The sequence below is a fragment of the Eumetopias jubatus genome, unplaced genomic scaffold (genome assembly GCF_037043125.1).
Source record: "Eumetopias jubatus isolate StellerSeaLion01/CBP00866 unplaced genomic scaffold, mEumJub1_p1.0 scaffold_5, whole genome shotgun sequence".
Lineage (NCBI taxonomy): Eukaryota > Metazoa > Chordata > Mammalia > Carnivora > Otariidae > Eumetopias > Eumetopias jubatus.
Genome location: NW_028274811.1, coordinates 87807693 through 87830374, shown reverse-complemented (window position 1 = coordinate 87830374; position 22682 = coordinate 87807693). Strand labels below are relative to the sequence as shown.

The following is a 22682-nucleotide window of genomic DNA, read 5'->3' as shown; positions in this document are numbered from 1 at the left end:
GGAAAAGAAAGAACTAGAACAACTTACTATTTGTAGAAAATGTGGTTATCTAAAAAGATTCCATGGACAAATTCTTTTCACCGATACAAGTTTAGCAAGATGGCTGTGAATAGACCAATGTGGAAGAATTAATTGCTAATATATTAGAAATCACAAGGTATAATATAACAACAATAAAACTATAAAATAGCTAAGAACAAGCCTATATTAGTTTTCTGTTGCTGCATGACAAATTTCTACAGATTAGTAGCTTAAATCTACCCCCATTTATTATGTCACCATTCTGTAGGTCAGAAATCCAGGATAGCATGACTGGGTTCTGTGCTTAATCTCGGAAGGCTAAAATCAAGGTGTTGGTTGTCTGAGTGCTTGTTTGAAGGCTTTGGGGAAGAATTTGCTTCCAAACTCAGGTTGTTAGCTAAATCCAGTTTTTGTGGCTTTAGGACCGAGGTTCCCATTTTCTTGCTTGGAGCCTACTCTCAGCTCCTTGAGGCTGCTGGCATTGTTATCTCAGATGCTCCCTCCATCTTTCAAGTGGCAAGGACCCGTGGGGTTTTTTATATGCTTTGAAAAATCTTTGACTTCCCTTCTGCCTTTCTCTTTTGATGGAGAAAGTGTTTTGCTTGTTAGGGCCCATGTGATTGGGTCAGATCCACTCTAATGATCTCCTGATATTAAGGCCAACTGTGACCTATAACAACACAATCATAGTACTGACAGTTCATTTTATCAGCTCCCCCTGGAGCTGATGGGATTAGAACAGGTTTTATTTTGGGAGAGAGGGCATTTTGTAAATTTTGCCTGCCATAAAGCTTGAGTAGAATTTTGTGAGACCTACATGAAAAAAAAGTATAAAACATCCTTGAAGGACATAAAAGAAAACCATATAGGTTTCACTTTGTAAATATGCTGTCATTACTCCCCAAGTCATCCAGTCTATCAATTCAATTTAATTACAGTCAAAACGCCAATGGAATTATTTATTAAATTAGCAAGCTGAACATCATCCTTAGTGGGGAAAAATGGAGAGCTTTTTCCCTTAGGTGAGGAACATGACAAGGATGTCCACTTTCACCTCTTTTATTCAACATAGTACTGGAAGTCCTAGCCACAGCAAACAGACAACAAACAGAAATAAAAGACATCCAAATTGGTAAGGAAGAAGTAAAACTTTGACTATTTGCAGATGACATGACACTATATATAGAAAACCCAAAAGACTCCACCAAAAACCTGCTGGAAACAAATCCAGTAAAGTCAGAGATTACAAATCAATGTACAGAAATCTGTTGCATTTCTCTGCACTAATAATGAAGCAGCAGAAAGAGAAATTAAGAAAACGTTTTTGTTTTTAATTGCACCCCAAATAATAAGATACTTAGGAATAAATCTAACCAAAGAGCAGAAAGACCTGTACTCTGAAAACTCTAAAACACTGATCAAAGAAATTGAAGGTGGCGAAGGAAATGGAAAGACATTCCGTGCTCATGGACTGGAAGAACAAATATTGTTAAAATGTCTATACTACCCAAAGCAATCTGTACATTTAATGCAATCCCTATCAAAATAACCAATAGCATTTTTCACAGAACTAGAACAAAGAATCCTAAATTTGTATGGAACCACAAAAGACCCCGGATAGCCAAAGCAATCTTGAAAAAGCAAAGCAAAGCTGGAGGCATCATAATTCTGGACCTCAAGTTATATTACAAAGCTGTAGTTATCAAAACAGTATGGTACTGGCATGTAGACACATAGATTAGTGGAATAGAATAGAAAACCCAGAAAAAAACCCCCACAATTATATGGTCAATAAATATTCAATAAAGCAGGAAAGAATATTCAATGGAAAAAAGTGTTCTTTGACAAATGGTGTTGGGAAAACTGGACAGCAACATGCAAAAGAATGAAACTTGACCACTTTCTTACACCATATACAAACATGTATTGAAAATGGATTAAAAACCTAAATGTGAGACCTGATACACAGGCAGTAACCTCTTTGACATTGGCCATAGCAACTTCTTTCTAGATATGTCTCCTGAGGCAAGGGAAACAAAAGCACAAGTGAACTATTGGGACTACATCAAAATAAAAAGCTTCTGCACAGTGAAGGAAACAACAAAACTAAAAGGCAGCCTACAGGATGGGAGAAGATATTTGCAAAAGACATCTGATAAAGGGTTACTATCCAAAATATATAAAGCACTTAACTTGAAAAAAACAAATCTAATTTAAAAATGGGCAGAAGACCTGAACAGACATTTCTCCAAAGAAGACATACAGATGGCCAACAGACACATCAGGAGAATGGATATAAATCATAACTAGAATGAGATATCACCTCATACCTGTCAGAATGGCTAAAATCAAAAACACAAGAAATGACAGGTGTTGGCAAGGATGTGGAGAAAGGGGAACCCTCCTGAACCATTGGTAGGAATGTAACTGGTACAGCCACTGTGGAAAATAGTATGGAGGTTCCTCAAAAAGTTAAAATTAGAACTACCTTACAATCCAGCAATCACACTACTGGTTATTTACCCAAAGAATCCAAAAACACTAATTCAAAGGGATATATGCACCCCTGTGTTTATTGCAGCATTACTTACAATAGCAAACTATGGAAGCAGCCCAAGTGTCCAATCAATAGATGAATGGGTAAAGAAGAGGTGGTATATATACACAATGGAATTTTTTAAGGGGGGGAGGGGCAGAGGAAGAGGGAGAGAGTGAATCTTAAGTAGGCTCCATGTCCCAGCATGGAGGAAGCTGGACGCTTAACTGAGCCATCCAGGCACTCCTGGAATATTTTTTTTTTTTTAAGATTTATGTATTTAAGGGAGGAGGGGCAAAGGTAGAGGGAGAAGGAGAATCTCCAGCAGACTCCTTGCTGAGTGCAGAGCCTGACATGGGGCTTTATCCCAGGAACCTGAGATCATAACCAGAGCTGCAATCAGGAGTCAGATGGATGCTCACTGAATGAGCCATCCAGGTGCCCCTACAGTGGAATATTATTTGGCCATAAAAAAGAATGAAATCTTGCCATTTGCAACAACATGGATGGATCTCAGAACAATGTTAAGTGAAATAAGTCAGAGAAAGACAAATACTGTATGATTTCACTCATATGTGGAATTTAAGAAACAAACAAGCAAAGGGAAAAAAATAGACAAACCGATGAATAGACTCTTAACTATTGAGAACAAACTGATGGTTATCAGAGGGAAAGTGGGGTGGGGGAATGGGTGAGACAGGTGATGGGGATTAAGGAGGGCACTTGTTGTGATGAGCACCTGGTGATGTATGGAAGTGTTGAATCACTATATTGTACACCTGAAACTAATATAACACTATGTTAACAATACTGGAATTTAAATATAAAAAGTAGCAACCTGCTACTAAATGTCCTCTAATAAAGAAAAATGTCTAAGAATTTGCAAAGACAATTTTAGAAAAGAATAGTGGATTCCAACAAATTACACTAAAACTGAATTATTAAAATCTTGGAGGATTGGTTCAGGAATAATCTGTGGGAAAGATTAAGGGCTAATTTAGTAGATGAAGTTTTTATCATATCAAAAGAGAAATGATGACCTTTTCAGTAAAATGTCTATCCATTTGGAAACAAAGTTAGGCCCTTATCCCAAGCACAAAAATAATTTACAGATGGAATAAAGGGCTAAGTATACAAAGTAAAATTGTACAGGGGCGTCTGGGTGGCATAGTCGGTTAAGCGTTTGACTCTAGATTTCGGCTCAGGTCCTGATCTCAGGGTTGTGAGATTGAGCCCCGTGTCAGGCTCCACACTAGGTGTGGAGTCTTAAGATTCTCTCTCCTTCTCCCTCTGCCCCTCCCATTTGCAAACACGCTCTTTCTCTCAAATAAATAAATAAATCTTAGAAAAAAATTGTGCAAGTATTATAAATACTTAGGAGAATTTGCTCATAAACTTCAGGTTAGAGAACGCCTAACCCAAATGCTAAGAAATGTAATTGGTTAGTAAGCAGATGATGGAGCACTTACTTTTTTAAGTGTCAGGAAAATGCAAATTAAAACAGTTACCCTCTCCCCTCATTTTTGTTCAGTCAGATGGGGAGAATTTTGCTCAACCAAGTGTTGGCAAAGGTATGGGGAAATGTACTTTCATTGAATAAATTGTAATGGTCTTCTTGGCAGTGCCCATTGTAAGTATGTGCATCCTTAGAAAGAGTAATTTTACTTCCAGATTTTTACCCTAGCTAAACATGTAAGTACATGAGCACAAAGGAACATTGATTGGATGTGGCATTGTTATTATAGGAGAACATGTCCCAAACCAAAGATCCATCATGGAAGGACTTTTTGTTTATGAATTATCCAATGGATTTTGAAAAAGACACCAATTAAGCTTAACCAAGGTAATTTAGAAGGAAACAAAAATACCTTTGGGATTTGTGTAACAAGAACGGTCTTCTCTCAGTGTGTGCTTTTATCATCTCTTATCCATTTTACAGTACATTTAAACCGACTATGCCAACATTTTCCTTACGTTACAACTCCATTTTCTAAAAGCAGTGCAATTTTGAGTACTCCCCATATATGAGCAAACAAGTGATGGTAATTCTCTGGGGGAAACCACAGCTGAACAAAGCCATACTTCATTAACGCAGTGTATGACTTCTTGGGGATTTCTCTTACTCCCCTGCTGTACCTGCCAGTGGTGGGGCAAAAGAAAGGAAAAGTCTGCATCTGTAGACCTCTGAAATGGATTATTTTCAAGATTAATATGATATGTGAAGTAGTGCTTGCTGATAAATGTTTATCTTTAGATATATGATAATTGGTATTTAATATATTGGGTCTAATATATTAGATCTTAGAAAGCAGCCAGGGGAAATGTTCTCTTTATATCTGTGCTTATGTGAAAGAGATAAAGTAAAATTTCTTCACAAGGGCTTTTCAGAACATTAACTTTGGCAGCTTTAATCTATGGGTTTATTAGTTGAGGATTGAAAATAAAAGCTTTGGCTATTGTTATTTTAATTCTGTGTATCTTCTGTGTTGTGAGAGTAACGCTGTAGGTGAAAATTGCTTTTTAAAGTGAAAGAACTGTGGGATTTTAACCAACGTGAATGGTTTTTGATGAATTCATTAGATGCTCTTCATATAAAAGATTATTAATAGAAGAATTTTGTCCTGAAGGTAATTTACAATCCCCTAAGAAAAGAAGCTTGTATTAATTAAAAACCCACTACAATTTAAAAATGGTTTTTCAAAGGAATTTCTTTAATACACTTGCAACCCTACTTTTCTTTGTAATTGAGGCAAAACTTAAAGAGGGAACCATGGGCTAATAAAATCGCTTCCATTGTGGGCGAAGCTAAGACTGGATGACTTATGTCATAGTGACTGTGTCCCACTGAGAAAGACGAGACACCGTGTTAAAAAAATAAAACTGTGAATTATTTTTGCAGAAGTCAACGAAAGGTTCTGTTGTCCTTGACCACGTATTCCGTCACATAAACCTTGTGGAGATAGATTATTTTGGGCTGCGTTACTGTGACAGAAGCCATCAGACAGTGAGTACAATGACTTCCTATTCAATTTTTCTGGTTATAAATTTCACTCTCTCTTTGGCCTTTGCTGATGTGATTTTAGGTAGGTAGTTTCTTTGTCACTGAAAATGACTTTGAAAGCCTTGAACATGTTTTTCCTTGCTAATGTGTTTTGCATTTTTTTCTCTTTTGCCAAAAGTCTATAGAGTGGTGGGGTTCACAACTTGTATGTATGTACTCCTCTTTGTAGACGACTTCCCTGGTTTACATTTTTACAACCATATCATAGAGCGTACTTTTCATGTATGCTGTTAGGAGAACTGAATAAGCCAGGTAATGTGTTAGGAGGCAAGAAGCTAGTCTTCTGAAGTGACAGGTATTACTTACTGCCTTTTAAGAAAATAAATAGTTAAATAGAAAAAATACAGTATGCAAAGGTGCTTATCTAAGCTTTAGAAGTTGGAAGAGTAGTTATAAAAGAAATAAGTAGGGGTTTTCACTCCTGAGCTTGATGGAGTAAGTAATAAAGGCAACCAAACTTTTAGTGTCTGATGTCAGTCTTCATGAAGGTCTAACATCTTCCTAGCTGGTTGGATGGTAGAATTACTAAGAAACTCACTGCATTGGTTAGTATGGATTCTATATGGTTATAAGGCTAAAAAGCTATTTCTTGGATGATGAGCAGAGGAAAAGACTTTGGAGATGGTGGTTTGGGGGTATGAAAGGATATTCATTAGTGCCTTTTGTTTTAGTCTAAGAAAGGTCTTAACCTCAGACACAGTCTTATTATGCAGAATGCTTATATGCTTACCTTAAAAGTCCCGTTTGACTTTTATTTTTCATGTTACTAAACTCCTGTCGGAATAAAGATTTCCTCCTCTTCCTTCATCAGTTCTCCCAGCCTCCACTGGATCATCTGGGGTCTATTCAGTGAGGCACATGATTGTCTGAGTGGGGTTTTTCTACCCCGGTCACAGGAATGTGCTAGGATGAGAAGAGACAGACAAATGGAATGCTATTGATGGTGATAACTTGTGATTTTTCCTGAGCTAGTTTCATAATCCGTTTTGTTTCACAGGAGGATTTCACAAAGCAGGAATAAAAAATTGGGTGTGTTGGTTAGCTTTCCATAGAAAGGAATAGCTTTCTAAAGGCAAACGGTCATTAAGACACACTTCAAAAAGAAAGGGAAATTGACAACTTCAGTAGTTCCCTGAATTCTGTCCTGTATGGGCCCATAAGTCACTACTGCAGAACTGTAAATCTATATTGAAAGATTAAATTGAAGGCTATAGAAGCTATCTTGCATTACATTCATATTTTTGAAAGAACATTTTTCCTAGTAGAGAAAACTACTGTTTCCTGATCTTATCTAGTATGTTCAGACTTTGCCTGGAAAGATTGACTGTCTTGCTAAAATTATATAGACCTTATCTCTCTTTTTTTTTAAACTTTGCAAAGGAAAAATATATATGAAAAATCAGAGAATCTCAACTGAGCCACCCAGGCGCCCTGCCAGAGAATTTCAAACAACAGCCCGTATCATTGCAAAAAAGAATTAGCCGTTGGTATTGATTCAAAATTTTCTAGGGCTTATATTAAAACAAAAAAAATTTTTTTTCTCTTACCTTATTCTTAAGGGTTGACATTTGTGATGTGTTTGCAATGAAGGTTTTAGAAGAAACTACAGTTAAAAGGAGAAAGCTCTTACGTCATGTTTTTTTGATACTATAAGAACCTGATATCAGGTGTGTAAATCACATGAAAAAACCATTTTTTGCCTCCTGAATTTAGTTATTTCTAGTGAACAAAGATAAAATAGAGGTGATTTATAAATATTCCTTAGTCTTTTCATGCTCAAGTGTATTGTCTGATTGTCTTACATATTTTTTTAATTGTAGGAAACTATAAGAAGGTTATGAAAATTTGCCCCTTCTTTAGATAATCATTTCATCAAAGCATACTGGAGGGCTGATAGTGTATCTAGGTAGAAAATGTGATTCCATTACTGATTTGCTTCTCTTGGGTATTGAGGCAGAACTAAGGATTTCCTTTGGGGGAAAAGCTCTGGCAGACTCTTCATTCCAGCTGGGCAACCACCCAAGGCTCAACTTTATTTCTAGGGAAATTGTTGATGAACCCAAATTCATATTTCTCCGTCTTTCTGTGTTAGTAGGAGCAGGTCTACATAGCCCTTACTTAAGGCAAACATTTAAAGAATAACCCTATGTTAAAATGGCACAGGACACAGTGAAAAATTTTTGTCTTTAATGATTTCCAGGAATTTGCTTGAATTACAATCCATTAGATTAGATTTTGTGTATTGCTTTGCTTTTTCTGCACCAAAAGGTTTACTTTAATAGGGAATGCTTTGGAACAATCTTTAAAATAAGTAAGGTCCACATGGAAAAGACTTTGAGGGCACCTGGGTGGCTCAGTCGTTGGGCGTCTGCCTTCAGCTCAGGTCATGATCCCAGGGTCCTGAGACTGAGCCCTGCATCAGGCTCCCTGCTTGGCGGGAAGCCTGCTTCTCCCTCTCCCACTCCCCCTGCTTGTGTTCACTCTCTCGCTGTCTCTCTCTCTGTCAAATAAATAAATAAAATCTTTAAAAAAAAAAAAAAGACTTTGCGGCCCTGAGAGGGACCCCTTAGGTCAAATCTTGAGGCAAATAAGAAAAGAAAGTGGGAGAAGGAGCTGGGGGTAAAAGGGATTAAGGTGAAGATTAAGAGGTGGCTCACATCAGCGAGAAGCCCTAGACTTCCTCCCTCGCTCCCTCCCCTTGACAGTGGATCATGCCTTGGGGCCAGGCCCAAACTGGGTGGGGGTGGACTGGGAGGGCATGTCCCTGGGGACACATGGACCTCCCATAGCAGGGAACTTGTCTGTCCTGGAGGAGAAGGGTAATCCGGAGGCTGGATCTAGACATGTCATCAGCACCACCATCCATCACCATCCTTGTCATTAGTGTACCGGAAACTGTGGAGCATTTTCCATATGTTGTCATTACCTGCCCAAAATGGCTGTGCAAGCTAAATATTATTATCCTACAATCAGAGATGAAGAAACAGAAGCTGAAAAAGTTAAGCCACTTCCCCAAGGTCCGTAACCCAGGAAATGTTAGGACCAGAATTCAAACCCAAGTCTTCACGTCTCCAAGACTGTCAACCACTGTCATATCCTGAGTGGAATGCATGTAAAATGGAAAGGTTTTCAGACCTAGGATACTGAGGAATTCTTTTTCTGTGCAATTTATGTACTTAAGGTTTGTTGAGAGGAGTTAAATGGTATTTTCCAACAAGCAGACTTCTCAAATTGACCTGGGGCAAGAGAGTTTATTTAGGCCTTTGTGTATTTATGCCTTCATGTGGTAGCTCAATAGCAATGTAAAGAATGCTGAATATGTTCAGGCCCTGTGCTAGAGCTTTCTCTGTTTTTCACATAGTCTCAGGAATTCTGGGGAAAGGGAATTTGCTGCCTGGAATATTAAACATACAAGTTTTATTAAACTATACATTTCATAAAACCAAGTCCTGGGAAATTCATGCAACAAATGCATTGATTCAGGTGTTACCTATGTGTGCAGAGTAACAGCTAGGCAGAAATAAACCTTGGTAAAGCAAACTGCTCTCCAAGGAGTACAGCTGACTTGATTTGGAACACTCTGGGCACCATAATTGCTTCACTTTTCGGGTAAGGTTTGTAAAAGGACCTCTAGGAAGTAAAGACATTTCTTCATGAAGACATGCTTATTGAGACTGAGTTAACACAATGCTGCCTGTGTTAATTTAGGCTTACTTGTACAAAACAGTCCCTTAAAGATGCACAGTGGGGTTCATGTACTTGTGGTTCCTCTTCCTAAAGACACACGGGAGAGCACTTAGCCTGGGCATATAGCCTATTTTCTGCTCTGCTTTGGCCTGTGTCATCCAGACTGGTCTGTGCAGGGGATGTAGCTCTTCCCCTCCCCACTCCAGGGGCTTGGTTCAGTTGAACAGAAAATTCCCAGCCTTGGTTTAAGGTAGATGAGAGGGATTACAAGAACACACATGAGAGTCAGAAAAACCCAGATTTATTGAAGGGCCCTGCCACTTACTAGCTGTAAATATTTAAAATTCTCTTAAGTTCTTACCATTGATCTAGAACAGCAGAACTTCCAGAGAAGTTAGCTCTCTCTAGTATGTTCTAGGAGTGCCTATCATCAGTTTAATGGCTAGCTCAACAGGAACACCTTCTCATTCTCTGTATGTGGTATGTGGCTCAGCAGTTCACCTTGGTGTGTCTTTGCCTTGAATGGGTTCCTTCTCTGGCCCTATCATCCTAATCCCTAGCACCTGTGAGCATCACCCTACATGGCAGAAGGGACTTTGCAGGTGTGATTAAGTTAAGGATCTTGTATAGAGGGATCATCCTAAATTATTGAAGCAGGATCACTGTAATTAGAAGTCTCCTTATACATGACAGAGGGAGGCAGGAGAATCAGAGAGAAGGGAATGTGACAGTGGAGGCAGAGATCAAAATCATGTGATTACTGGAAGGGGGCCTTGATCCAGAGAATGAAGGCAGCCTCTAGAAGCCAGAAAAGGAAAGGAAGCAGATTTTGTCCTGGAGCTTCCAGAAGAAATACAGCCCAGTGTCTTAGTTTGGGCTGCTCTAACAAATCACCACAGACTGGGTGACATGAACAAGAAATACTGATTTACTACTTTGGAGGCTGGAGACCTGAGATTAGAGTGCCCGCGTGATTGGGTGAGAACACTCTTCCCAGGTTGTAGACAGTCCAATTCTTGTAATGGCACAGGGCAAAAAGAGAGCTAGTTAGCTCTGTCACCTCTTCGTGTAATCCCATTCATGAAGGCTCTACCCTTGTGACCTAATCACCTCTCAAAGGCCCCACCTCCAAATTCCAACATATTAGGTATTTGGATTAGGATTAGGGTGTCAACATAGGAATTTGGTGGGGACGCGCACAAACATTCAGCTTGTTGTACGCAGTGAGGCCATTTTGGACTTCTGACCTTCAGAATTGTAAGATGATAAATTTCTCTTGTTTTAGGCCAAGGTTATAGTAATTTGTTACAGCTGCAAAAAGAAACTAATACACATGGTTACAGTGTGGAGCATTTTATTTTTGCTTGCTCAGTGGAAATATAAGGGCTTTCTTGTTTGGATTCACCAATTAGTCAGAAACCTGAATGAGGGTTATTTTCCCTGGGTAATGATAGTATACATCTTCCTGTAGATAATCAGGAGTTTTCCATGATTAGGGCTGCATGTGCATCCCCAGATGTCAGTGAGCAATATTAGTTGCTTTTTTAAGATGAGTTAGGTTCCTTATTATGGGAGTGGGATGATGAGATCTGTTAATGATAGGCAGGTGAATTGAAATTACAGTGCAGACTTCTTTAAATAATTGGGTGAATTTGAAATTACTCTGAGGTTTTTAGAAACTTGAGCCACGTTTTGGGTGTTCAGAAGTGGCTGTAAGTGGAATGTGATGTGGTGGAACAGGTAAGTGCCTTTGGAGTCACAACCCAAGTCTGAGTCCTGAATGTTCAAGTCACTTAATTTTTCTGAATGTTGAGAAGAATAATGCTCCCCCTCCTGCCAACTCTCAAGATTGTTACAGGACCAAGTTAGAGAAAATGTGAAGGCTCTTTGTAGATTATAAGGCGTGAAATCTATAAAAAGCCTTTCATGTTGAAACTAGGATGGATGAAAATACTGCTGGTGATATTTTTTAAAAAAGGTAGAGTAGGGGAAAGGAGGAAACAGTCTGGAGGATAGAAGAGACAAAATCAAATAAGCTCCAGACCCTTTAAGACCTCTGGAGATTTTGGAAGATGAGTCTAATTGATATTGAAAGCAATCATGAGGAGAAATGTGATATCCCAATATTACTTCTGGTTTAAAAAAAAATGAACAGTTATCATGTCTTATTTTAATGTTAGAACTTGGGGCTCCTTTACAAATTACTCTTTCAAAGGCAGAAGTTCAATATATAGAGCTTTTCTCAGGATATGGAATTCAACCTGGCTTTGAGAATGAGGATGTTGGATCTTTTGCCCTGTGACTTCAGAGGTCAAAGAAGGGAAACGTGTAGCAGAGAGATGCAGCCAGCTTATGAATATCCTCTCCCTCCCCCCCCACCCCCCAGCAAACTCTTTTGCTGCATCAAGACAATAAGAACAATCAGATGGTAGCTTCCCAACTTCTTGATCCTCCACATACACCCTTGGTCACTTCTTACGCAACCTTCCTTCTCCTTTCACAGTGGAATAGCCCCAGGGCCTCTGACCTGGATCTTATCACCTCTTTTTTTTGTATCTCTAGCCCTCTCCCTTTTCCCCCTCCTTTCCTTCAGGGTTTGGGCATGCTCAAGTCTCTACCATTTAAAACCACCCTTCCCCCACTCCCATGCACTCATCTGTCTACCGCCATATTGACTCTGTGTCACACCTAACCTCCAGGAAGCATTGTCTAAATTCATTGTCTCCACTTCTCAAATCCTGTTCATTCCTAATCTTCTCACAGTTCAGCTTTGATACCTATCTTGGCACGGTAACTGTCCTCAGGGTCTCTATTTGTTAAATCCAGGTGATACTTTCAACCCTTATCTTTCTTGACCTTAGGGTTGAATTGACCCTAAGGACTCACTCCTTGAAATCTCATTTTGCTCTTATGACAACACATTCTCCTGTTTTTTATTTTCCAAGTTTTCTTCTGGTTATTCCTATTCAGTCTTGATGATGTTTGTTGCCTCTTCCTGAAAATGTTGATATGATTTTGTCAATGATTTTCTGATGCTCTAACTGGGTACAGGCTCACCTGTTTATTAATATGACTATTTTTGGCATTATTTGTCTCTGAAATAATTTCATTAAAAATATAAATTGTGTATATATTTGTATTCTTCCCTCTGTCCCCAAATACTCAGAGTACTGAACAAAAATGATCCTCATCCATTGAACACTAGCAGTCAGGCTCTGCCTGTTCTTCTTTGATCCTGATTTATTGTATTTTGCAGTGTGAAATTTACTTTCTATAACTTTATGTTCTGACAAATACCCATAATGACTGATAAGATTTGTAAGTGATAATGTGAGTTGTTTGTTGCAAAGAAAGACAGGAAGTTGGTCATGCTGGATTATTACAAATTGAAACTTTTATAGTCGACACGGAAACAACTTAAGTGTCTATCAATGGATGAATGGATAAAGATGTGAGATTATATATATATGTTATATGTCGGTTACATATATATAATATGTATATAAAATGGAATATCATATAGCTGTAAAAACAAGAAACTCCTGCTGTTTGTGACAACATGGATGGCCCTTGAGTGCATTATGCCAAGTGAAATAAGATAGAGGAAGGCAAACACTGTATGTTATATGTGGAATCTAAAAAACAGAGAAGCACCTGGGTGGCTCAGTCGGTTAAGCGTCTGATACTTGATTTTAGCTCAGGTAATGATCTCAGGGTGGTAAGATCGAGACTCACTTCAAGCTCCATGCTCAGTAAGATCGAGACTCACTTCAGCCTCCGTGCTCAGCAGAGAGTCTGCTTGAGGATTCTCTCTCTCCCTCTCCCCTCCCTCTGCCTCTCTCTTTCTCTCGAATGAATGAATGGATGAATGAATAAATAAATTCTTTTAAAAATAAAAAACAGAAACAAAAACTAAGTTTATAGATACAGGGAACAGACTGATGGTTTCCAGTGGCTTGGGGGAATGGAATGGGTTACGGTAGTCAAAAGGTAAAAACTTCCAGTTATGAGTTCTGGGGATTAATGTACAGCATGGTGACTATATTTAATACTATTGTATATTTGAAAGATGCTAAGAGAGAGGCTCTTAAAAGTTCTTATCATAAGAAAGGTAGGGTGATGGTTATTGACTTATTGTGATCATTTCACAATATGTATATGTATCAAATCATTATATTGTATAGCTTAGACTAAAACAATGTTATATGCCAATTATGTCAGTAAAATTGGGGAAAAAAACAACTTGTACTATCTGAAATGTCTTCAGGCATCTGGTGGGGAAGTAGAGGGGAAAGATCAAGAAGCAGAAAGGTTTTCTTCAATAGACCTTTGACTTTAAAAAGAGTATCATAGGGGTACCTGGGTGGCTCAGTGGGTTAAGTGTCTGCCTTCAGCTCGGGTCATGATCCCAGGGTCCTGGGATTGAGCCCTGCATCGGGCTCCCTGCCCAGCGGGAAGCCTGCTTCTCCCTCTCCCACTCCCCCTGCTTATGTTCCCTCTTTTGCTGTGTCTCTCTCTGTCAAATAAATAAATAAAATCTTAAAAAAAAAAAAAGTATCATAAACAGTGCAGCAGCCTGCGAGGACTGACACCAATACATCGATTGTACCTGGAAAAAAAACTGAGAGACTATGGCTGGAGGCTTTTCAGGAGTCCAGGGGCCTGACATGGAATGCCAGAAGCATCTTCATAGAGACCCCTATCCCTGAGGCTCTCATTTTCCTGCTGTTAAGTATATGTCACTCTTCCTACTTAATCTCATCTGCTCCATGGCTTAAATTTCTACCTAAAGGCCCAAATGGTCCTCAAATGTGTATTTCCAACCCAGACATCTCAAGAGACATTGTTGTATCAAGAATACAGGCTCTTCAACCGGACTATCTGGATTCATATATACTCCACTCCTTGGGAGAGCTGTGTGGCATTGGGTGAGTCTTCTAACTTCTCTGTGCCTCAGTATCCCCATTTATAAAGTGGTGACATTAATAGTACTAACTTCAAAGCGTGGTAGAAAGGATTAAAGGCATCTGTAGAAAGCATGCAGACCAGTGCTGTAAACTGGTGGTAAGTGTAACAGAAATGTTAGCTCTTACTCTGTACTTGGATGTCCCTCAGGTGGTACCCGCAAATGCAACATGTCCAAACCTGAAGTCATCATCTCACCCTCCAGACCTGTTCTTATTAAAAGAATTGTCTTGAGAGTAGTGATTTTCCAGAATTTTTAAAAAACTATGTGCTTGTGTTGAGAATTTTAGGTCAAGAATAAAAATTGTGTCATAAGTTTAAATAGATGCAAATTTGGGGGTTATAAATATTGACATTGTAAAAATCTGTCACATTACTCTTTTTTTTTTTTTTTTTTGATTTAACAAAAGTTTATTTCTCATTCCTGTCAAGTCCATCACAGGACTGTGGGACTCTCCACCGAACAGCTGCTCTCCCTGTAGGGGGCTCAGCATTCCACAGTACTTTAAGTGTCTGACCCCTTTTTCTGTTATGGGCTTGCAGGACTGAGGCTGGGAAAGCACTCGAGTCTTGCACCAACAAATAAAGCCTTTAGCCCAGATGTCACATTACTCTTAAATGTATCCATTGGATCTATATAGCATAGCAATTTTTGTACTCACTAACCTGTAAAAAAATAGATGTGAACAAGCTCTTCATCAAAAGTCAGAAATTTTTCTTTATTCCTTTTATGTCCTTAAACTTGAATTCTATTTCACTTTCTTCCTAGAATTTTCTTCCTATATTTCTATTAATAAAATATATTTCTCCATAACAATATCATACATGCACACTGAAATTTTAAAAGTTAACTTCATGAGACCTTCAGGCTGCAATTGTTACTGAGTCATAAGAGTAGTTTTTATTACTGTGGTTATCATTATATAATTAAAAGCAAAATATGTATTCTAATTATTACTAGAAATAAAAAGTGAGCATGCTTCTCTTAATGAAATGGATGGGGCCTTTTCTTTCCTGATTAGTCCATGTACCCCTGGTTGATTATCATATATTCCTGGAGTGAGCTGGGGCTCAGTAACAATTTTATTTTTTTATTTTTATTTTTTAATATATGCACTTGAGCAACCTTGTCTGCTACAAAAGGAAGATAGAAAAGAATTTTATTCAATTTCTTTAATTCCTTGAACTCCTGACTTACATGCCAAAAATCACATGATGATCCATCATCTAAAATTATTTTTAGTAATCCAGTACCTCAAATGCAATGTAGTCACCATTTTCCCCTGTAAACTTGCTCTTTTTCTTAATGTTCCTAAGAGCAGTGATTTCTCAGACCACTCATTGGGTTAGCTTTCAGTTTAGTTGAAAGCAATGAATTCAGAACCACTGGACTTACAATTTGTTAATCATTATAGTAATTAAATTTCAGATTTTCTGGGAAATGTATTAAAAAATGCTTTACCATGATTTAGCGAAAGAGTGGTAGCTATTTTTTTCCTCTTTTACTTGGAGGCACCAGATTTCATCAAATTTAGTTGGAAAGGATTAGGAAAATTAAAAATTGTTTATTTTAATGCACGTTTGCCAATTCAAGATTTTTGATAAAATGCCTTTATCTAATTATGTACTTTATATTTTCATCAGAGTCTTGGAGCTGCAGATTTAGTTCATTCAGTTTATGGAAAACATCCAATGTAGAATTCTTTGGTAAAGCTAGTCATTGCCAAACCACCCAGTCAAACCAGTTGCCTTCTGTCATTTGTCAATTTAAGTAAAAATGTTAACGTGTTCTATGAAAAGCATTTCGCTTTTGAATTTATTTGAGACGGATAGACAGATGAGACACAGTGTTTTGTTACTTAGATGAGGTAGGCTTACTAGGGCTTTGATTGTTTTATTCTTATGGGGATCTTCAGGAGCCATGTATAATAGTTGGAAGATGGAAGTTGCTAGATAGTTAAACAAAAATCGTCATTTCCTCTGCTGCCCCTACTCCATATCTGACAACCAAGCAACTCAACTACAGGCCAAAATACCATGCTTCTGTTACCTTGCCTAGTCCTTACAAGAAATATGTATAATGTAGGGAAAGACATAATTTATAGTATCTTTATTAAAGGCAGCTTTCTAATACTGGTATTTAAAAATGTTGCCCTGTTTCTTCTCCTGGGATTTTTCATGCCCTGGGGCGACGCGCCGTAGAGAGATTGAAAGGGTGAGAGGTGGGTGTGTTTCTGCATTAAATTGGGAAGGGGGAACTGTGCAAAGGTTGTGCAGTGGAAAGGAGAACTGGAATGACATCTCAGTCCCAGGGCTGTTCTTAGCTAGATCAGTCCTAGGAAAGAGTATATATGGAAGCTGAGGATCTGGGAATTCAGCCCCTTATATAACTATCTGTTGCCTGTGTCCCCTTTGGGAAATCCTCATGTGTGTATCCCTGAGGTGCCTGTATCCATACCTTCATGAATGCCACTACCATCCTTACTGCTCAGAACAGGGTCATTCCTCCTTCCATCATCTCTCCCTCCCCTCATGGCTCATCAGTCCCCAGGCCCCTTCCGTTCTGCTGCTTAATAGAGTGACTATATAGTTGATCACCCAAGCCAGGATACTTTGGAGAGTGGAAAGGGCCACAGTGACCCCTATGCTAGGATAGCAGTAGTAAACAGGATTTATGGTCACCTCTTAACCTCTCCAGAATCCATCTCCATCTCTGAATTCTAGTGTAGGTCTGCACATGAGCTTGCATTTCTGTAAAAGCTTTCCAACCTGTCTTCCTGTCTTGGCTCATGCTGCCTGCAGTGTTTGTCCCACCGCTCATGCAGTCTTCTTTCAGAATGTCAACTTTAATGATGTCTCTCCTCTGGGGCTTGCAATTTTCTAATGGGTTCCTATGGGGAAATTCTGGAATTTCTTTTCTTTTTTTTTTTTTAAGATTTATTTATTTTAGAGAGAGAGCACGAGTGAGCACGGGCTGAGGGGGATGGGACAGAGGGAGAGGGAGAGAGTCTTAAGCAGACTCTGTGCTGAGCGCAGAGCTGGTCTCGGGGCTTATCTCCCAACCCTCAGATCACCACCTGAGCTGAAATCAGGAGTCCACTGCTTAACCAACTGTGCCACCCAGTTGCCCTGAAAATTCTGGAATTTCTTAAAATGGGTTACAAGATATGTGGCCCTTGGTTGCTTTTGAGCTTCTTCTTTTGCAATGTGGCTCCTATCTCCACCCCCACCCCCATCCTGCCCCAAACCACAGTCCCCATAAGGTACAGCTGCACGAGAACTACCTGCCGCTCCCTACCCACATGTGTGCACCAGAGTGTGGAGTGAGCTGCTTGCCTTGCCTGAACACTCTACTTGTGCTATACCCCTCTTCGTTTTACCTGGTGAAATCCTGCTCTTCTTTACCATCTCAGTTGAGCTGTCTCTGATGTCCCTTCCCTCCCAAAGCTTTCCTCTTACTTTCCACCCTAGACTTATTCCTGTCTCACATTACAAATATTGCATTATATTTGCCGGTTCAATTATATCCCCCATGTGGGGCGCCTGGGTGGCTCAATCTGTTAAGCATCTGACTCTTGATTTCTGCTCAGGTCAAGATCTCAGCGTCCTGGGATCGAGCCCTGTGTTGGGCTCTCTGCTCAATGAGGAGTCTTCTTGAGGATTCTCTCCCTTGCCCTTCCTCCAGCTTATGCGTGTGCGCTCTGTCACTCTCAAATAAATAAATAAATAAATAAATAAATATTTTAAAAAAACAATATCCCCCACTTGAGAGGGGAGATGTCCTATGCATCGCTCTGTTAGCACCTTCTGCCACTGGCAACTGAGTGATCTGTAATGTTAGTGAACAAAAGAACTCTCTCACCTAGACAAGTGGGCTGGCCAGGCCGGGGGTGAGGCCATGACATACCTTGCCATCTTGACTTTCTGTCTGTTTACTGTCTCCTCGATCCGCTGTTCTTTGAATTTATTGCTTTGCTTCTTTTATGAAAGACTTTTCTTGTTGTTCATTTTAACCAGATTTCATCAATATTAAAAAAAATAAAAAGCTTAACTGCGATGTTAGGCAGCTAGGTGGGACATGCGTGGGATCGTAAGGAATTACAGATAGATGATATTAGTGTGCTGGCAGCTACCAGGTGCTTTTCAGAATATTATCCTGTAGTAATAGGTCATGTGGTAGAAGGATGAGAATCTGAGTTCAGGTAATGTCACTGGGAGCTGTATGGTTGTGGATCCCATAATTTTAAAAAGTATACTCCTAATAAACAGTATTTTTAACAAAACAGTAGGTTTTTCGATTTCTTTATAGCTGATGAACAGTTTCTATTTAGAAAGGAAGAGATGTTTTTCTGGAGTTATTTTCTGTTTAGAGTGGGTCTGATCTCTTCTGAGCACAGTCATGTGATGCATCCTGAGAATTCAGGAGCTGACATGCTTGAAAGAACCCCAGGAATTGGGGAGAGTGAGCCTGCCGACCTGCTAGCCACTGGGTGTAGGCATGCTTTCCTCAGTGTAGCACCTGGAGAGGAGCAGAGCACGCTTTGATTGTTCTTCAGTTCCTTTGTTGTCTGTGTTGATGTTGACATGGTTTCAAAAATGCTTTTGAAGGACCTAGCTTTGTCTAGAGTCAGCTTCATGGTGCATTTTGAACTTAATTCTCTTACTTTTTTTTTTTTTTTCTTTTCTCTCTTAGATGGTTGATTACAATAGGCACGAATGTGTCTTCCATGGGTCATGTATACTAAAATATTTTATCCCGTAGCTTTCATAAATTTGTTGTTTTCCAGGTTTAGGGAGGTGAGGAATTGAATTCTGTCTTGTATAGAAAGTTCTTTCTTCATTAATGGCACCTAGTACCCCTTTCCACCAAAAAACATTAAAAAGGAGGAACAGTTGAAAATGATAAAGGTACAAAGTATGTTAAAACAAAACTATCAGAAATGGTAGGAACCTCAGTGTGAATATATATATATATATATACACACAGACATACATATACATATATGCATATATATATACATGTACATATATATGCTTATATGTAAAATAAAGTATGTGGATATGCTAAGTAGTTTTGTCAATGAAACAGGCTTCCTGTGACCCATATCTTCTTAGTTTTGTGTAAGTGTGTGATGGGAATATTGTTGATTTCTTTACTAAGAACATTTTATTAAGTTAGACTGTTCCTCTCCCTGGTTAAATCAAAATAAACTATGCAGGATGGAATTTCAGACAGTTGATTGATTGGCTGATGAGAAAGCAGTGGTTTCAGAGTTAATGGTTCCAGACATTTTCTTGATTAGTATTGGAAGCTAGTTTTTTTTTAATTTAGAGTTTTGATACTAACCTGTGATAAGTTGACCTTGATTTGACTTTATTCTGAATCTTAAGAGGATTTTCTCCATGAATATATGAAGATTTGATTGGGATGTTAGATATTAGCCTACTTGATAAAATGTATTTTATATATTATTCTTATATTATTTTGTTTTAAATTTTACGAAGTTTCAAATATATTGCATGCTCTCAAAGCTAGGGTAGCTAGGTTATCTGTCTTTTGTGTGACTGAGTCCAGTAAAAGAGGTGCACCAGGACTTGTTCAAAGTTGGGCAGTTGCTTTTGGGACAGGCGGAAGGCAAGACATACCTACTTTCCCCTTTGGACTGTGAATTTTGCTATGAAAGTTGCTTTTTTGAGTTAATAAAAATAGGCCCTTTAAAAGCTAATGATATATAGGAGCTTAATTTTTTTCTTATAAGATATGCATCGGGGGCGCCTGGGTGGCTCATTTGGTTAACCATCTGACTCTTGGCTTTTGGCTCAGGTCATGATCTTAGGGTCATGAGATTGAGCCCCGTGTTGGACTCCATGCTGGGCGTGGAGTCTGCTTAAGATTCTCTCTCTCTTTTCTTCTTCCTTTGCCCTTCCCCCTGCTCAGGTGCTCTCTCTCTTTCAAAAAAAAAAAGATATGCATCAGTTTGTAGGGTATTTTATAGAGGATTTTTATTGAGGGAATTTCTTGTTTAAAATTCTTTAGTGTTATGTCCTTATTCTCATCAGCATCCCTGACTCAGAACTGTGAGGAAAGTAGAACATTTGTTATTTCTCATCTCCATTTCAGTCATGCAGCAAATATTTACAGGGTGACCACTGTGTTTCAGGAACTAGGGTGCAGTGGTCAGCAAGAGACAAGATCCTCAATCTCAAGGGGTTGATATTCCAGGGGAGACACAGACCATACATATGTGTTCAAATATCAGGTAGTGGGGCTCCTGGGTGGCTCAATAGGTTAAGCGTCTACCTTCAGCTCAGGTCATGATCCTGGGGTCCTGGGTTCGAGCCCCACGTCCAGCTCCCTGCTCAGTGGGGAGCCTGCTTCTCCTTCTCCCTCTGCCCCTCCCCCAGCCTCCCTGCCCCTGCTCTCTCTTGCTCTCTCTCTGTCTCAAATAAATAAATAAAATCTTTAAAAACAACAGCAGCAACAACAACAACAACAACAAGAAACAAATATCAAGTAGTGATGGGTGCTTTGGAGAAAATGATGTGCCAGAATGAGGAGGCTACTTCCTCATGGGTAGTTGGAAAAAGCATCTTGAATGGCAAGAAGGCAGGCAGAAGGAGCCAGCTGGACAGCAGCCCTGAGGTAGGGACAAATACGAGGTGTTCCAGAACTGAAAGAAGACCACTGATGCTAGATTATAGCAAGAAAGAGGGTGATGAAGTGGGAATGGTAGGGTTCACATTATATAGAGCCCAGCCACCTGGAGTAGGCTACATAGATGGCACTCTGTTGGGAGTTTCAAGCTGGGAAGATAGGGTCTGATTAAGGAGCTGGGTGTTTTGTTTTATTTTGTTTGGTGGGGGGAGGGATCGAATAGTTTTATTTTGGGTAGATGAAGCTTAAGATGCCCAGTGGACATCCACGTAGAGATGTCAGGTGAATAGTTAGGGTTCCTGAGAAACTAGCATCCCATTTAGGAGTCCCTAGGTTTTTAAAGTCGTGAGACTTTAGGGTTTTTGAGGTTATTAGGGAGAAATAGACTATAAGTGCAGAAGGAAGGGGGCAAGGCTGCCGTGTGCAGCTCTGCTCACTGTAATTTGGACACTCTGGAGTTGGGCACAGCCGTTCAGTGGCGCTGAGCACGGGCTCCACATGCTACTTACTTCATAACCCCTGGGGCTGGCTTGGCTCCTCTGGGCCAAAGAACGTGGTTAGTTAAAGCTATGTTTGTGTTCAGTTACTAGAATAGAGTTTAAACAAACCCTATGTACTTTAATTAGTACAGTTTCAGAGTATGTCAGATTTAGGATTTTGTTTCAAGATGAAATGATCCCATCATCTGAACAGTGATGCCTCACTTTATCCAGACGTTAGAAATGGGTGGGTAGCAACTTCAGTTATCTGAAATGTAGATGAAAATGACTACAGAAGAACGAATATCTCCTGAGCTGCCCAAAATTGATTTCTTAGAGTCCACTCACAGGATTTAGCACTTTACTCATGGGATCTGTCACTCCTAAGACTTTGTTTATTTTCATTTTAGGAAATTGGAAAGGAAGAGAGAGGAGATTATACCATTTGATGGCAAGAGTGTTAACCAATTTGCAGACAGGTTTTAAAACAGGAGTCTGTCTTCTGGCCAAGAGTTATTTTTATTCTTCCTATATGTAAAACGTGCCTGTTCTCTCAAGGTCTCCCCAAATCTCATTTATTATGACCTTAGAGGTCATAGTTGAGGTCCATGTTCTCATCAAATCAGACTCTTTGGTACTGTTCTTTCAGTTCAACCCCTTGAGTATGGTTCCTCTTGATCTGAAGACCTGTGAATTAAAGGGGTAAGAAAGATAAATCCACTCCCCTCCCCCACTACTATTCAACATATAGGGTAGGATAACTGGTAGAGACACTTCCATTTAGAATGGGGGGAAACAGACACATAGCAGTCACTGGTCCGTAATAGTTCCAAGATCCAGCCAGGCACATGTACCCATTTCTTTAATTAGATCTTGGCCTCACTGCCTAGGAGTGTTCACTGTAACAGTTGGCTTGGCTGGGCTTTTGGTTTTGTTCTCCCGAGTTTTCCTTCCTTTTCCATAAAAAGTAGCATGTGTTAGAAGCTATGTAGTGTCCTCAGCCTGCTTTTGCCCGATGAAGATTGGGGGTCCAAAGGCCTCTTTTCAGTGTGTAGCGTCTCTGCCCTTTTAGCCCAAGCTGATTTAATTCTTTTAAAAAGCATTGTGGATTTCTTATGAATCAATTTATAATCAACTCTATTAGACAAAGGCAACACCCATAAACCTCTTTGAAATAAGTTCTTCTGTACCTTAAATTTCTGTGAGGCTTTTGGGGAACAGTGCCCTTAAGATTCTTAGAGGACCTTGCTAGTTTGAAAGGATCGTATTTGATCTTTT

At 39.3% G+C, this 22682-nt stretch overlaps 1 protein-coding gene across 1 annotated transcript in view; it reads left to right on the top strand.

Annotated features, from left to right (window-relative positions):
• The window catches only part of EPB41L4A (erythrocyte membrane protein band 4.1 like 4A), a 242192-nt gene that overhangs the window by 95381 nt on the left and 124129 nt on the right, over nt 1-22682 (top strand). The window contains exon 3 of the mRNA XM_028102759.2: nt 5457-5561. Within this exon, the coding sequence (XP_027958560.1) occupies nt 5457-5561 (105 nt within the window). The remainder of the gene's footprint in view (nt 1-5456; nt 5562-22682) is intronic.